This window comes from Silene latifolia, chromosome 2, assembly GCF_048544455.1.
Source record: "Silene latifolia isolate original U9 population chromosome 2, ASM4854445v1, whole genome shotgun sequence".
Lineage (NCBI taxonomy): Eukaryota > Viridiplantae > Streptophyta > Magnoliopsida > Caryophyllales > Caryophyllaceae > Silene > Silene latifolia.
The window spans coordinates 160,253,048-160,267,604 of NC_133527.1; the positions used below are offsets into that span (position 1 = coordinate 160,253,048).

At 38.2% G+C, this 14,557-nt stretch overlaps 2 protein-coding genes across 2 annotated transcripts; one reads left to right on the plus strand and one right to left on the minus strand.

The window, feature by feature from the left end:
• The first annotated feature begins 4,021 nt into the window (after nucleotides 1-4,021).
• LOC141641528 (putative calcium-binding protein CML18) lies at nucleotides 4,022-4,492 on the plus strand. The gene has a single exon (XM_074450187.1). The coding sequence runs from the start codon at nucleotides 4,022-4,024 to the stop codon at nucleotides 4,490-4,492; it is 471 nt and encodes a 156-aa protein (XP_074306288.1).
• A 2,574-nt stretch (nucleotides 4,493-7,066) lies between these two features.
• On the minus strand, nucleotides 7,067-11,263 carry LOC141643201 (GDP-L-galactose phosphorylase 1-like). The gene is made up of 5 exons (XM_074452246.1): nucleotides 10,559-11,263; nucleotides 9,131-9,564; nucleotides 8,556-8,741; nucleotides 8,011-8,271; nucleotides 7,067-7,550 (listed from the first exon to the last, which is right to left on the minus strand). The coding sequence occupies exons 1-5, from the start codon at nucleotides 10,692-10,694 to the stop codon at nucleotides 7,218-7,220; spliced, it is 1,350 nt and encodes a 449-aa protein (XP_074308347.1). The 5' UTR covers nucleotides 10,695-11,263; the 3' UTR covers nucleotides 7,067-7,217.
• Nucleotides 11,264-14,557: the final 3,294 nt, after the last annotated feature.

Genomic DNA, 14,557 nt, shown 5'->3' on the forward strand with positions numbered 1-14,557 from the left:
TTTTTTCTTCATTCTCCTCTTCACTTTCATTTTTCTTTTCCTCACTGTTTTTCTCTCCTTCCTTCTCGGCATCCTCATCAACAATCTCCTCATCTTTTTCACTTTCTTTACCAACACCAACATCAACTTCCTCAACTTCTTGAATGATTGGATTTCCATCATCATCAACCTCACCAACAGCCCGTGAGCTTCCTTCTTCACCCTCGGTTTCGGTTGCATGCGGCATATTCAAATCGAATTTTTGATTGAACATCCGACTTGAGAATCTCCTAGCCTCGGCAGCTGTTTTAGGACGATTAGCAACTGATTTCTTTCTTGTCATTGGGGCATTTGGCACAAAGACTCTAGGTTTCTTTGGTGGTTTTTGATTTTGGGCAGTTTTTGATCCAAGACTTTCGATTTGTGGTTCAACCGATGGTATTTTCGGCTTGTAGGAGTCTCGGATTTCCTTCAAGGTTTTCGGCTTAGTTGATTTTGGAGGCATGATTTTTATAGTGAAAGTAAAAGTGACAGTTGGTAGAGGGATGTGTAGGACGGTTTTGGAGAATAATTGGGGAAGATGTAATTTTTTGAAAAATTTGAAAGTGAGTAAGGAGGTCATCATTTAAGAGTTGAAAAATTGTACATGTTAGTAAATGAGGTGGGTGAATAGTGTTTTAGGCTTTTTTATTTGATTGGTTGAGAGGAAGGTGAGTGTAGCCGGCTAGGTGGGTAGTAGGCGGCTAAGACATGGGTAATGGGGAAAGGAGATTTGATGGTTAGATGATGGTTGCGTGGCTCCATGTGAACAATTACTTTACCCATTGGATTTACATGCAAATTAATCATTTAGTTCATTGAGTAAAAATAACATATAATCACTTATAAAAACAAATGTAACATCTACTCTAGTCAATCATCGAGGGCAAGTCGTCATAAAGTTTTACGCGGAATCCAACAAACCAATTTCTAACCGAAGTTTTACGAATTGTTCTCTTTCAAGCGGTTTTGTAAAAATGTCGGCTATTTGATCTTCCGTTCTACAAAATTTATGACGAATTTGACCTTTTTCCACATGATCACGTAAACAATGATGTCTTATGTCAATATGCTTAGTCCTTGAGTGTTGTATTGGGTTCTTTGAAATGTTAATGGCACTAGTATTATCACATAAAATTGGAGTTGAATCAAAGATAATACCATAGTCCCTTAGTTGTTGTCGAACCCAAAGAACTTGCGCGCAACACAATGCGGCATTTACGTACTCGCTTTCAGCGGTGGAAAGAGCAACGGTGTTTTGTTTCTTAGACGCCCATGAGATCAAACACGGACCTAAGAAAGTAGCCATCCCGGATGTACTCTTTCGATCAACAACGCTTCCGGCATAATCTGCATCCGAGTATCCTAAAAGCTCAAAAGGACAATGTGAGGGATACCAAAGATACAAATTAGAAAAGAATTGAGGTACCCAGATAATCCAAACTCTCCCTCCAGGATGATGATTATTATTGTTAACACCCTCCCAATAGTGTCCTAATTTATGAAGAGTAGAAAGAAAATCTTGCTCTTTTATTTTTGTTTCAACTAGCCCAAATAAACCAAATTTATTCTGATGCAGGAATCTTCTAATCTCTATCTGTTTATTTGGATTATTCATGCCATGAACGTTCCAGAAACCTAACTTATCCATTATCACTAGTAGAGGTAGGACCAGACTCCCTAGTATCTTGCACTACATTCTTCCCTTTGTCTCTATTTGGTGAAACAGTTTCAGCATAGATCTTTGACGGGCTAAGAGGATTGCTAACCACATGCTCCTGCCTAGAGACTTGCATAATTGGACTAACAGTAGGTAATAGATCAGAGTTATGGTGCGCAGGTCCACCAAATGGGGTCTCAGGGACAGGAACATGAGGGAGGGGTGGTGCAGAGGGAACAGTGTCTGAACCAGAGGCCACCAGGGGTGCCACTGGAACAGTAGGTTGCTGCACTGACCCCCAGTAGAGACACTAGTTGCCACAGGTACAGAAGGTTTCACCACTGGCCTCCACACTGGAACCACCCGTGGAGGGACATTAGGCTTCTTCTTGCAGACATCCTTTGTATGGCCAATCCCTCTGCATACTCCACATTGGACAGGCTTCCACTCATATTCCACACTAACACTTACATCCTCCCCCTTTTCATCTTTGAAAAAAATTCTATTAGGAAATTCTTGTCCCACTTGTACTTCCACCATGAGACAAGCATAGCCAATTCTAGTTTTATCCATGGTAGCAGTATCAGCTCGTAGATACTTCCCCACAAGAGATGCAATTTTCTCCAAACACTTCCCACCCCAGAACTTGAGGCCTAGCCCACACAGACGTACCCAAATTGGCACTGCTTTAACTGGTTTCTTTGCCATAGAAGCAGTCTCAGTCCATGGTTTGACAACAAGAGGCTTATTCTCAAACATTGAAAAGCCCTGCTTTAAGACAAGCTCCTTACATTCCATGGTAGGGAAATGGACCAAAAAGGCTCCATTAGGTAAGAATGACATCTTATCAAATTTATACTTCCCCCCAGATGTTGTTAATAAACCCAGACAGTTGTGCCCATGGAGGATTTCCACCCAAAACATAACATATAACCGTTGTTGACCAATACTCAAATTCTGGCTTAACATCATCAATGATAATTTGAATTTTAGAATTATTCTAAGAAGGAGAACAAGGACGACGCTTACCCGTGACTTTAGTCCATCCAGGTTCCTCAATAACATGCTCATCTTCTTCCTCCGTTTCAACAGTCGTTTCAACCACCTCATCCAAATCGAGTACCGGGATCCCCACAATATCGCTGACCGGGCGTGTAGTCTTCGCATCAGCAGTATTTGGAATTGACGGACCGGCTGGAGAGGAAGCGGCCATCACCAAGTCTGTTGGTTCCTCCATATCGTCACTATTATCAAGTCGTAATTTCTCAGTATTAGTAAAGGATAGACGTAATTTAGCTTTAGATTGAAGTTTTTGTTTATTGAGAGAAAATTTGAATCGTGATTTCTTTGCCATATTGCAACTGAAACCCTAATTTTCTAGAGAGGAAATTCTCTCTCTAGATTTCATTCTCTCTCCGTAACCACTTTTAATTCACCTTTTTAAAAATTAATGAAAATCTAATTCCGCTAGGGTGAACAACTTCAGGCTTAGATCGAAAAATGGACTGGACCGGACCATCCGGTCTGGACCGAAAGTGCACCGAATTCTTTTAGTTAGACCGTCGGTCCATATTTTTTCAAGTTTCGGTCTTTGGTACAGTCCGGTCTTAGACCGGTTAATTTAAGTCAGGACTGAATGAACCAAATTTTATGCTTTTAAAAAAAATCATAAAACGAAGATAATTTTATCTTCAAAAGACATTACATAATAATACTAACAACTAGTTTCATAAAAAAAAAGCCGTCTATTTATTCAATGAAATTGTTTAAGAGGAATGTAAATGTATTTTTCCTATACAGCAAGTACAAAATAATGAAAAAATAGTTTTAGGTTCATTTCAGTTTAAGGCCGGAGCGGACTAAATATTTCGGGTTCGGTCCAAAATTAAAAGTTTTAGTATGATCTTTGATGCACGAAAAAATTATTTTCAATCTTCGATCCAGTACAGTCCAATCCAATCCAATATGATCTTTTGGACTAATGCTTAACCCGAAATTACGCTTTAACAAACCAAAGGACTCGGAAAATATGCTAAAATAAAAGTGGTAGAACATCTCAACCGTTTTAAAGGGACAGAAAGTCGTTAGAGAAGCGCGTGGTCACTAATACGGAAAGAGTATCTCATTAAAGTCCCAATACCGCGTTATTTTCCCTCCACTCATACTCCACAACTCCCTACAACTTACACAACTACCCTCTCTTTCCATACTTCCCCTACCTTCTCTTCCTTCCTATATATATCCTCCTCCTCCCAAACGCCGCAACAATTCTCTAACAAACCTCACCACTACTTTCTCTCTCTATAACTTCCTTCTCTCTCTCTCTCTAAAACCACAACAACAATGGCGGCGTTGAATCACACTGCAACCGACGAGACAATAACAGACGAAGTCGCGAGAATCTTCGCGAAATTCGACGAAAACGGCGACGGATTGATTTCTGCAACGGAGCTCCGCGGCCTATTACATTCTCTAGGATCGAAGACGACTACCGAAGAAGTGGCGGCAATGATGGCGGAGATGGACAAAGACGGAGACGGTTACGTCGATCTAACTGAATTCGCCGCGTTTCACGCCGCATCAGGAGGAAACGTTGGTTCCACCACCGAACTTCGAGAAGCTTTCAGTATGTTTGATAAGGACGGTAATGGAAGGATCTCGGCACGTGAGTTGCACGCGGTGTTGAAGAGTTTAGGAGAAAAGTGTTCGTTGAAGGATTGTTCTAAGATGATCCAATCTGTTGATGCTGATGGTGACGGTCATGTTGATTTCGAGGAGTTTAAGAAGATGATGGCTAACGGATTGATGACCTAATTGTTCGACGATGATTCGTGAATTTTCCGAGTATTTTGAGTGTATATGAAACGGTAATGCTAATTTGTCGGAGATTTCTTTCATTTACTTGATTAATTACTGAATTAGTCGTTTCGGGGGATTAATTACGTTGTTAATTACGTTTTTAATTGTTGTTTAGTTGTTTAGTTTGAATCAAATCAATTGTGAGACGCGTAGGAATTGAAATTAATATAACTCTTAATTGAATCCTCGATGATTTCCGAATCCTTCGTCTTATTTTCGTGTGTATATGAAACGATAATGCTAATTGTCGAAGATTTTCGTTGATTTACCTGATTAATTACTTAATTAGTCGTTTCACGATTATTTAGGTTTTATAATTGTTGTGTAGTGGCTTAATTTGAATCAAATCAATTGTGAGACGCCTAGGAATTGAATTTAATATAACTCTTAATTGGAACCTCGATGATTTCGGAATCCTTCGTCTTATTTACATTTTATAATTGTTGTTTAATTTGAAATAAATAAATTGTGTGCGCTTAGGAATTGAACTTAATTATATATCTCATAATTGAACAATAACGTTCGAATTCTTCGTCGTATTTTTCATGTATATGAATTAAATGATAGTAGTTATCGTAGGAGATTTTCGTTGATATATTTGATTAATTTTAGTCGTTTTGGTTAATTAAATTACGTTTTACTCCATATTACGTTGTTTAGCCGTTTAGTTTGAAATCAACTGTGTGTGACGCCTAGGAATTGAATTGGATCTCTTAATTGGACTTCAATGATATCCGAATTCTTCGTCGTATTTTCGTGTCTATATTGAAACAGTAAATCATAGTAATGTTAAGTGTTGGAGATTTTTGTTGATTTACTTATTTAATTAGTCATTTCAGAGGTTAATTACATTTTATCATTGTTGTCTAGCGACTTAATTTGAATTAAATCTCTAACTTTTTCGAGTCCTTTGTCATATTTCGTGTGTGTATATATGCTTAATTAATACCGCGTTTCAGAGGTGATTGATTATGGTTTATTATTGTTATTTAGCGGTTGAGTCGGAATTTAAACAACTGTGAGATGCTTAGGAATTAAAATTAACTCTTGAATAATGAAGGAATTTGTATTTTTTTTGGGGGCGTTTATTTGTTGTATATAATTTCGCTAATAGTTCTGTATTTTAGATTTGTTTATATGTGGTTTTGAATGTTTCTGATATTATTCTTTTTAGTGACTTCGTCTTTTTTATATTTTTAATTTAATACCGCGTTTTTGTGTGTTGATGGCCATATATATTTTATGGATAAATCATATGCTCTAATATCTCTATGTTGCCAAGTGTTTAGCATAATGTTAAAGTGGAAGGTTCTGGCTTCATAATTTTTGCATTATTGACTTAATTTGCAACAAAGTCTCTCAGTTCAATGGTTGTGACTTGTAAGCAACAGAGTTGTTTGATTATAGAATCTTGTTATTGTATACAAGTATTAACTTTGTTGCATACAAAAATATTTTCCTGAAATCATATTGATAGTCAATTTCACGAGGTTTTAAAGGAAGGTCTTCGTCCGGCCTCGTTGTAGCTACTATTAGTGAGTTATAAGTCAGTCTGCTAATTTTTAGTTTCTACATCCACGTAACTACGTAAGGGTGTTGATAAAGCAACTCACGAGTTTGCCCATGTTACAATTTGTTACGTTTAATGAAAGTTGAAAACGCGTTGGCATTTGTTTGCTAAAAACAAGGGAAAGATATATTGTTAGCGGACAGTACACAAGCAATTGAATACAAGATTTGTAGTCATTGTATCGTAAGATTGATGGCATAACAAGTAGAAATTTCAGATATGTTGATATTATGACATTGACAAAGGAGCAATGAGTTGAAGATATGATGAACGAATGAAATATCGGAATAGTTGAATGCGTATACTGAAGAAGTAGGCTGACACGTTACGTTATAAGCACATCTGTTTGGCATTCTATGGCGTGAAACATGGGATTTACTTTTACATGTGCAGTGCAAAGTGCAAACAAGTAACGTATCATCTACTTTTGTTAACCAATTATTGAGTCAATACACAAGTGCTGGCAATAAAATCATCATATTGTTCATTTTCCTATTATTTTATGCTTGTCCGACTTCAATAACATCCACCTGTTCCGCCAAAAACTTGGGAGGTTGGACCGTTGGAGGATATGGCCATCACAATGTTTGGACACATTAATTAGTTTGTTTGGTTGCCTTTCTAATTCTCATGTGAATTACAAAGTTTTAGGAATTGATCAAATGTATTGTTACTTGGTTTCTAAATTCATGATAAGTAGAACTTGTATGTAAAAATACCTACACGAAATGCAAACAAAGGAACGTCTATACCTATACATGGTGTGAATTTAATTATGCAAATTTCCAGACACGGATTATGAGTTGGAGAGAGGAGACGCGAACCTTATGGGAGGGATGAGGTTATTTAATTGAATTTTTGCCAATTTCCAACTTTCAACTTCCATAACTCATCTTTCTATTCTGTCACCAATCAGGCTGCAGAATGTCAATTTAACTTCATAGATAACAAATGCTGTATTTTTGCCTTATGATTAAAATATCATAACATGCAAGTATGTACAAATTACGAGTTTGTTTACTTCCCAGAAATAACTGCACTTCCGGATTGTTATACAAAACCTACCTGCCAAATACCATACCACCTACGTGAGTCAAGCTCAAGCTTTGATCATCTATACACCACACAATCTTTCAATTGGCGTTGACCAAATGTGGAATTACAAGAGGTTTCTTCATCGTCCTCTGCACAGGTTCTGATGTTCTCTGCACAGATTGATTGTAATCCCAATGTTTCGAGCACAACTGTCTTCACCTCCTCGAATCTCTCTTCTGATAGAGAAACTTCAGCTAGAAGCTTCCATGCGTACTCCTCCGATGCCTTGTCGAAGTCCTCCTTCCTCTTCAGGACGATGTGTCCGCTGATTTCCCATACTGCTGGGTTGACTTGAGTGTCCAGAACCTCAGGGTTCACTTGCCCCAGAGCTTGTTTCTCTGCAAAGCACTATAATTCACAACAAAATGATATTAGCTTCATTCCTTGACAAGATCATGTAACGTTCTCAGTCAAGCATAAACCTAGTGATCAGTTGCAGTGAATCCTGATAAAATTCTGACGAGTTTCCAAAACTAAATAGATTTTGTGCTCTTTCTACAACTTTATTAATTAATCATCATTCAAGACCCCTAAGCACTTCGATCAGGTGGTAAAGGGTTGACCTAACTGAACTAGAGGTCTGAACTTCGAGACCCTAGAAAGCAACATTGCTAAAATCCAAAGTAAGAGCGTAGCCGCCATAAAAACTAAATCATTAAGCAAACTGAATAAAATCACGAGCTTGCCGGCAGACAACAGCGTGTAAGCCACGAGATAACATTAGTGAGACTGGCTGTCTGGCGCTTTGGTTCTAGAAAAAAAAAAAACCTGAATAGATTTCTCTGTTGATGGAAAATCTGAAAATTACCTGAGGAAACAAAAAGATCCTTTTCCCACAGCTTGAGATGAGGACATTGAAAGGGACATTAGTGCTTTGAAGCCGAATGCAGGAAGTAGCTACAGCATCTGATAAATCTTGAATGGTATTACCACCCTCAAAGACAAGCCCTCGAACAGGATATTTCAGAAGTTGAGAGATCACAACTCCATTGTGTGGAGTATTCTTGGGCTCAGATATTATTCGAGTTGGTGCTTTCTCAGCTGGGAATGGTACTTGTAGATAATATGCCTGAAATTTTGTTAATTAAGTTACATTTGATACAAAAGAGCAGATATCAATACGAACATTGCTCCCAAATTGATTTGCGGTCCACCAGCATGAATCGGCATTTGAAACCACGGATCAGTGGTAAAAATAAGATTAAAAGGAAAAGAAAAAGAAAAAGGAAAACACGATAACAGGCTAACAGCCAATATACAAATAAAGCTAAGAAATACATAAAAAGCGTAGAAAACTTGGTTTTAGGAAAATAATATCAAAACTACTAGGAACAGATATCAATCTGCATTTACCTGGAAGTGTAGGTGATTAATTGTTGCGAAAGCGCCTAAGCTATTGTAACCAACTCTAAAGAAGGGGTCGGCTGCTTCTTTTGCAAAATGAAGAGCAGCCAACATACTTGCATGATCAATCATCTGAGGCAAGCAGTCAAATATGCGAGGTATTAAGAGGACATGTCCATACTCTATTGGGCTGACCTGAAAATCAGAACTTCCCATCAATATTCAATCACAGTAGCAAACCATCAAAATTCTACCTTAAGGACTCTTCATATTACCTTCCAAATCCATATCCCCAGTGCCTCAAGGGCTCCCTCCCGCAAATTGAGAGGTAAGGGGGGTCGGAATTACGCAGCCTTACCCTTGTGTTAGCAACACAAAGAGGCTGTTTCAGAATAACACCTAGACACTAGATATTATTGAGTAAAAAACGGAGAATTTTCCATAAAATAACGGCCTGGCATTTGAAAACGCACCAGTGTAGTATTCTTCTTACTGAGTTTGAGTAACACAGCCTACAATGCCTAAAAATGGTAAAAACTTGTGACTGAATCATGAGAGGGCATTGTAATGAAATATTAACATACATTTATAGCAACAATATTAGGCGAATCTGATTCCGAAGTGATACGCGCACTTGGGAAATATTGCGGCATGTGGTCTCTAGACAGTTCAAACCGGAAAAGTGCTTCTTCCAGGCCAACCTTAGTGAAATTGAACTTGCTATCATCAAATGGTTGAAGAACCTGATCAATTCGGAACTCAGTTGGTCGTTTCTTCAAGTGACGTCCCTCATTTAGCTGGGCAATAAAACCACATCTCCCTGGGATAACTTTGGTTTCACATAGAGTCACATCATATCTAAACAGGCCCCTCCTCACCCTGTCCTCCCACTGTCCTAGTAATAGATCATGCAGAAAAGAAATGGAAGATGATTGATCAGCTGAATAAGTCACGTCATTGTCATTTGCATCATCACCATCGTCATCTATCTTGCATGCATATAGAGGAAGCTGGGACACTGAAATCAATGAAGAAATTTCAGTCATCATAAGTTTTTCAGGTAGACAGAACTATACAGCAGGCACACCCGCAGAAGCAATAATAAGTTGCAAAGTGAATGACGACAAGGATAGCAGTAAAATAAAGACTAGTCCCAAATGGATCGCTAACATGAATCATCCTACGGAATAGTCACTGTGAATCAGTTCCAAAGTCGCAAAAATGGTCTACAGACAAAGAAAGTCATGCACCGATATGTTTCAAGTAAGGTGTCAAAGATCCAATGGAACAGCATTTCACAATGTAAGTATGATGCTCAAAATGAAACTTTTCTCGGATTTTGAAAACTCGTCTAGTAACAAGCCATTTATTAGAATCTTGTAGTACAAAAGAAAACTACCACTGAAGCCAACCAAAGTTTCCTTTTTCTCCTGGTTCTAAAGCCGCGGCCCCACCACACTTCACAGATTAAACGAGCACGCAATTAATTAACTTTAATTATGTACTGAGTATCAATTAGGTTGCATGCAAATATGCAATAATAACATAGATAGCTTATGTCAAAATTCCACATCCATGTATCAAAAGCAAACAATCTAGATATCAAACAGAAAGCATGAATCATGTAACTTACACAAAATAAACATGATTTATCTACTTAGCACACCAAAACAACAGCTATAACACAAATGTATAAAAGTCTATAATAAATTCAGACATCTCATGCAATCACTAAACTCCATCAAAGAAGATGAATCCACAGCTTCACACAACACAGCATCAGCAAACAATCCCAACCCACAACAATTGCATTGATTGCCATAGAATCAAGTGACATAATTCCTAATTAGCTACTCCCTCCGTCCTAATCGTTTGTTTACCCTTTTTATTCTCAGAGGGGTATTTTAATCAAATGATTGCGACGGAGTTACAATATCTCAGTACAATACAAACAGCATAACCTTGATAAACTATAAAATTCAAATAAATAAACCAAGAGTGTCAGAAAATACCAAGCAAGCAACATTTCCCAAGGCAATTGCGACCGCAGCCGGAATTCTCAGACTCACCACAACCATCTTCCCCCTGATAATTAGAAACAACCGTTGCAACCCTCTTAATTGTCAAACTTTTCTCCAAAATCCCCATTTTTTCAACTTTTCACCCAAAAATCAAAAGATTCAATCTTTCTCTACAAAACGATCAAATTAGAAAAATCTAAAAACTACCCAAATCATAAAATGAGAAAACAAGAAAAGGGTTAGTCTCAGAAAACGACGTCGTAACCGCCGCCGGCAAGAAAGAGAAGATCGGAAGGACAACCACCGTCAGAAGGAAGGGCACCCCTACCTCCGTGAGGAGAAGGGGTTTTAGTAAATTCCGAAAATACCCCTGTCAGAATAACGCCGTTGATGCGGTAGTTTTTGTGGTTGTTGACGGTGGTCGTGGTTTCGGAACCGTTGATCTCGAATAAAGCCGTGATTAAGGCTTAATTATCCCTGTTAATTGTTAGTTGATGAGATTAGAATGGAAGAAGTGCCTAAATTGTAGGTGGAAAAGGATGGTGTTTGTTGATGCTTTCGTAATTAGATACGTTCAAATGTTCAATAGAGGATGGCGGAATTTTGAGGAGATGCCAAACCAAAAGTTAGTGGCCGGTTCTTGATCACCCACGACAACGAGTGTTTTGAATGCTCAAATATTCCAATAAGATACCCAATATTCTTTCCGGAATTATTTGTTTATTTATTTCATTTTTAAGTTTCTTTTTCATTATTCGTTACGGAGTATCATTTAATATTTTATATTAAGAATATTTGTTCACATATTGTCCAATACCAATAACCGTAGATCTCATGAGAGACCGTCTCCCACTAATTTAGTGAGAGACATAATAGGGAAAAAGAAATTCGGTGAGTCCCCTCACCCCATCATATGAGAGGTCTCTCAATAACGCTATTGAGAGACCGTCTCTCTGAAGTTTTTGTGTACCAATAATCCCGACATTACCACACAACCTAGTTACATAATGAGCTAAACATTTCTCACCTCTTTTAAAATGAATACTTCGTACAATTTACTATAATTAAAACAACTTAATCAATAAGATACATCCTCAATGATAAGAACCAAAGGATTTCTACCATGTGTCTTTCTGCCGATAGCATTTACATTGATTGCATCACATTCCAATATGATGTCATGCGTACAACCACCTCCAAGCCAACTTTTGTAGCCAAGATTCCGTTAATGTCGCCTCTCACGCTCATTTCAACCTCTTCCACGAAATACATGCATAAGACTTTGCTTTGCTCATTCTAGCCATCATCCCAATCCCAACCTCCCATCTCTATGAACCGCCGCGTTGTATTAATTTTAATCCATTCACTTTCTAGAGGATGCCATGAAACAGAAGTAGTAGTCTCATTCGAAGGTTAAGATATAAAGACACTCTCTGAATACAATCGATAGTCGGAAATTAACATGACAAAACCAATATAATAGTCTGTGATGGTTGTGGGAGCTGCTCCTCAAAAATGCAAAAGTTTCTTAGCGTCTAAACTCCCTAACATATTGGCAGAAGCAAATCAACGAGTCCCTTTCCACCATCTTCATTAACCGTGTTAGCTATGCACAAAAGCTACCATTTGGGGCGAATATTATAAGATACTCGAAGAGGTTAGAATCCCACACCTCTCAAGCCTTAGAGGCTAGAGCAATCAAAAATAGCATGAACTATTGTCTCGTCACTATTACCACACCCTCCACAAGTAATATACGTTATAATATGTCGACATTGCAATTTCTTCACAACACCTCCATAGAAAATAGGCGAGTTTTGGAGGAGGTCCTCATTTGCAAAGATTTCTTCCACAAATATTCTATATCTCATTTATCCATGAACCATTTCCTCCTAATAACCTCAGTTAATACCCGGATGTAACAAAATATACCCAATTCTTTGAAGGCCGCCAGTACCATCTATTCTGAGGAAAACATGTACTAAACGGAATTGAGCGCACTAGGTCCATATCATGTTCAAAGAAATTTCGAGCGTGAGCAGTTTCTTCCCAGGCTATATTATCAGTATTAATAAGATTAGAAACCCAAATACCACCATCATTAGGCCTCATACTCGGCACCATCGTTGATGAATTACCCGGCACCATGCACTATCCAAAATACTAATATTACACCCATTTCCCACACACCACTTTAGACCTTCAACAAGGAAAGATTTCGCTCCCCAAATGCCCCGCCAAGTAGGGAGGGGTGTTCACCGGTCCAAAACCGGACCGGACCGGACCGGATGAACCCGCGGACCGGATAACCACATATCCCAAGACCGCGGACCGGACCGGTTAGAAGGGGACCCGGACCGGACCGGACCGGAACCCTTTAGGTCCGGTTTTTTCCGGGTTTGGACCGGACCGGTACTAATTTATAAGGCAAATTTATTTTTATTTTTTAATGTGGACCGGACCGGAGACCGGTCACCATATTTGTTGGGACCCGGAGACCGGACCGATATGTATCCGGTCTGGACGGTCCGGGTCGGTCCAGTTTTCCGGACCGGACCACTTTTTGTTCACCCCTACCGCCAAGTGAAACTTGGATCGTACCAAAGATAAGAGTCTAAAAGCGATCCATGTTTAAATTATTTTGCCTTCATAACACGATGCGCAAGAGTAGATGGATTTTTCCAATAACCTCCAAACCTGTTTGGCTGTTTTGCAAGAGTTTGAGCCCATATATAATTGTTTAGTTATTTTTTTTTTCTTTTCGATATTTTCAATTCAATATCATCATTCCAAGGTTACATATAAATATATTGGCATATCAATAAAACCATGTACTTGGAGAACTCAACCTAAAGCCAACCCAATTCAATCTCGTATCAAGCCAATTACATAGTTGGGTCATTGAGTCTTAACCCAAAACCTAGTAATTTCATAACGGATTCGTGTTGCGTTAATATTTGCCGGCTCTAGAACTCACTTCAGTTTGGCCCATGAATTCATGATAAACAACAATCGGCCAATTTGCAAACCTGCCTGCTAAAGGTCGTCGACAATTTACTAATTATCGTCGACAATTATAATGAACTTCCAAAACTACCCCTCCCTCACACTCCCCCTTATATTTTTTCCGTCTTGTTTTGTTTTCGTAAAAAAATAATTAATAATTACTAATAAACCCCGTTCGGGGATAGTTCGTTTTATTTTAATTTTTTAATTTATTGAAATTTATTTTAATTAGCGATTATCGGTCCACGCACCCAAAACTAATTTAAGATAGAAATTAATAAAATTTTTTTAAAAAAAAAAATTTGTTGAAAAAGGGCCCGGACAAAGAAATTTTTCGTCCAGACCAAGGTCCGGACAAAGAAATTTTTTTCGTCGGACCATGGTCCGGACAAAAATGTTTTTCGTCCGGACCAGTCAGGACGGAAAATATTTTCGTCCAGATCAGTCCAGACGAAAAATATTTTCGTCCGGAAAAAAAAAAAAAAAAAATAATTTCCGGACGAAAATATTTTTCGTCTAGACCTGGGTCTGGACGAAAATATTTTCCGTCTGGACCTGGGTCTGGACGAAAAATATTTTTGTCTGGACCATGGTCTGGACGAAAATTTTCTTTGTCCGGACCTTGGTCTGGACGAAAATGTTTTTCGTCCGGAAAAAAAAAGTTTTTTTTTTTTTTTTTTTTTTTTGAGAAAAAAAATCATTTTCTGACTTAGATTAATTTTTGGTGCGGTAATCGATAATCACTAAGTTCTCGTTCATGTTGTTAAGTACAAATCCCGCTTTTTTTTTTTTTTTTTTTGAAAAACCGTCTTTTTTTTTGTTTGAAAGATTTTAGTGAGACGGAAATTACATTTTAGTGAGACGGAAATGGAGTTATGTTATGGAGGGCAAACTTGGAAATTTACATTAAATGTCGACGATAATTAGTAAATTGTCGACGACATATAGCAGGACCCTTTGCAAATGGAGTAATCCGCCCATCAA

Excerpts from the sequence above, each read along its gene's own strand:
- LOC141641528 (XM_074450187.1), top strand. The coding sequence starts at position 4,022 with ATGGCGGCGTTGAATCACACTGCAACCGACGAGACAATAACAGACGAA.
- LOC141643201 (XM_074452246.1), bottom strand. The coding sequence starts at position 10,694 with ATGGGGATTTTGGAGAAAAGTTTGACAATTAAGAGGGTTGCAACGGTT. Across the intron at positions 8,272-8,555 it reads TTAATCACCTACACTTCCAG|GCATATTATCTACAAGTACC; the intron begins GTAAATGCAGAT and ends ACAAAATTTCAG. Across the intron at positions 7,551-8,010 it reads GGATCTTTTTGTTTCCTCAG|TGCTTTGCAGAGAAACAAGC; the intron begins GTAATTTTCAGA and ends TGTGAATTATAG.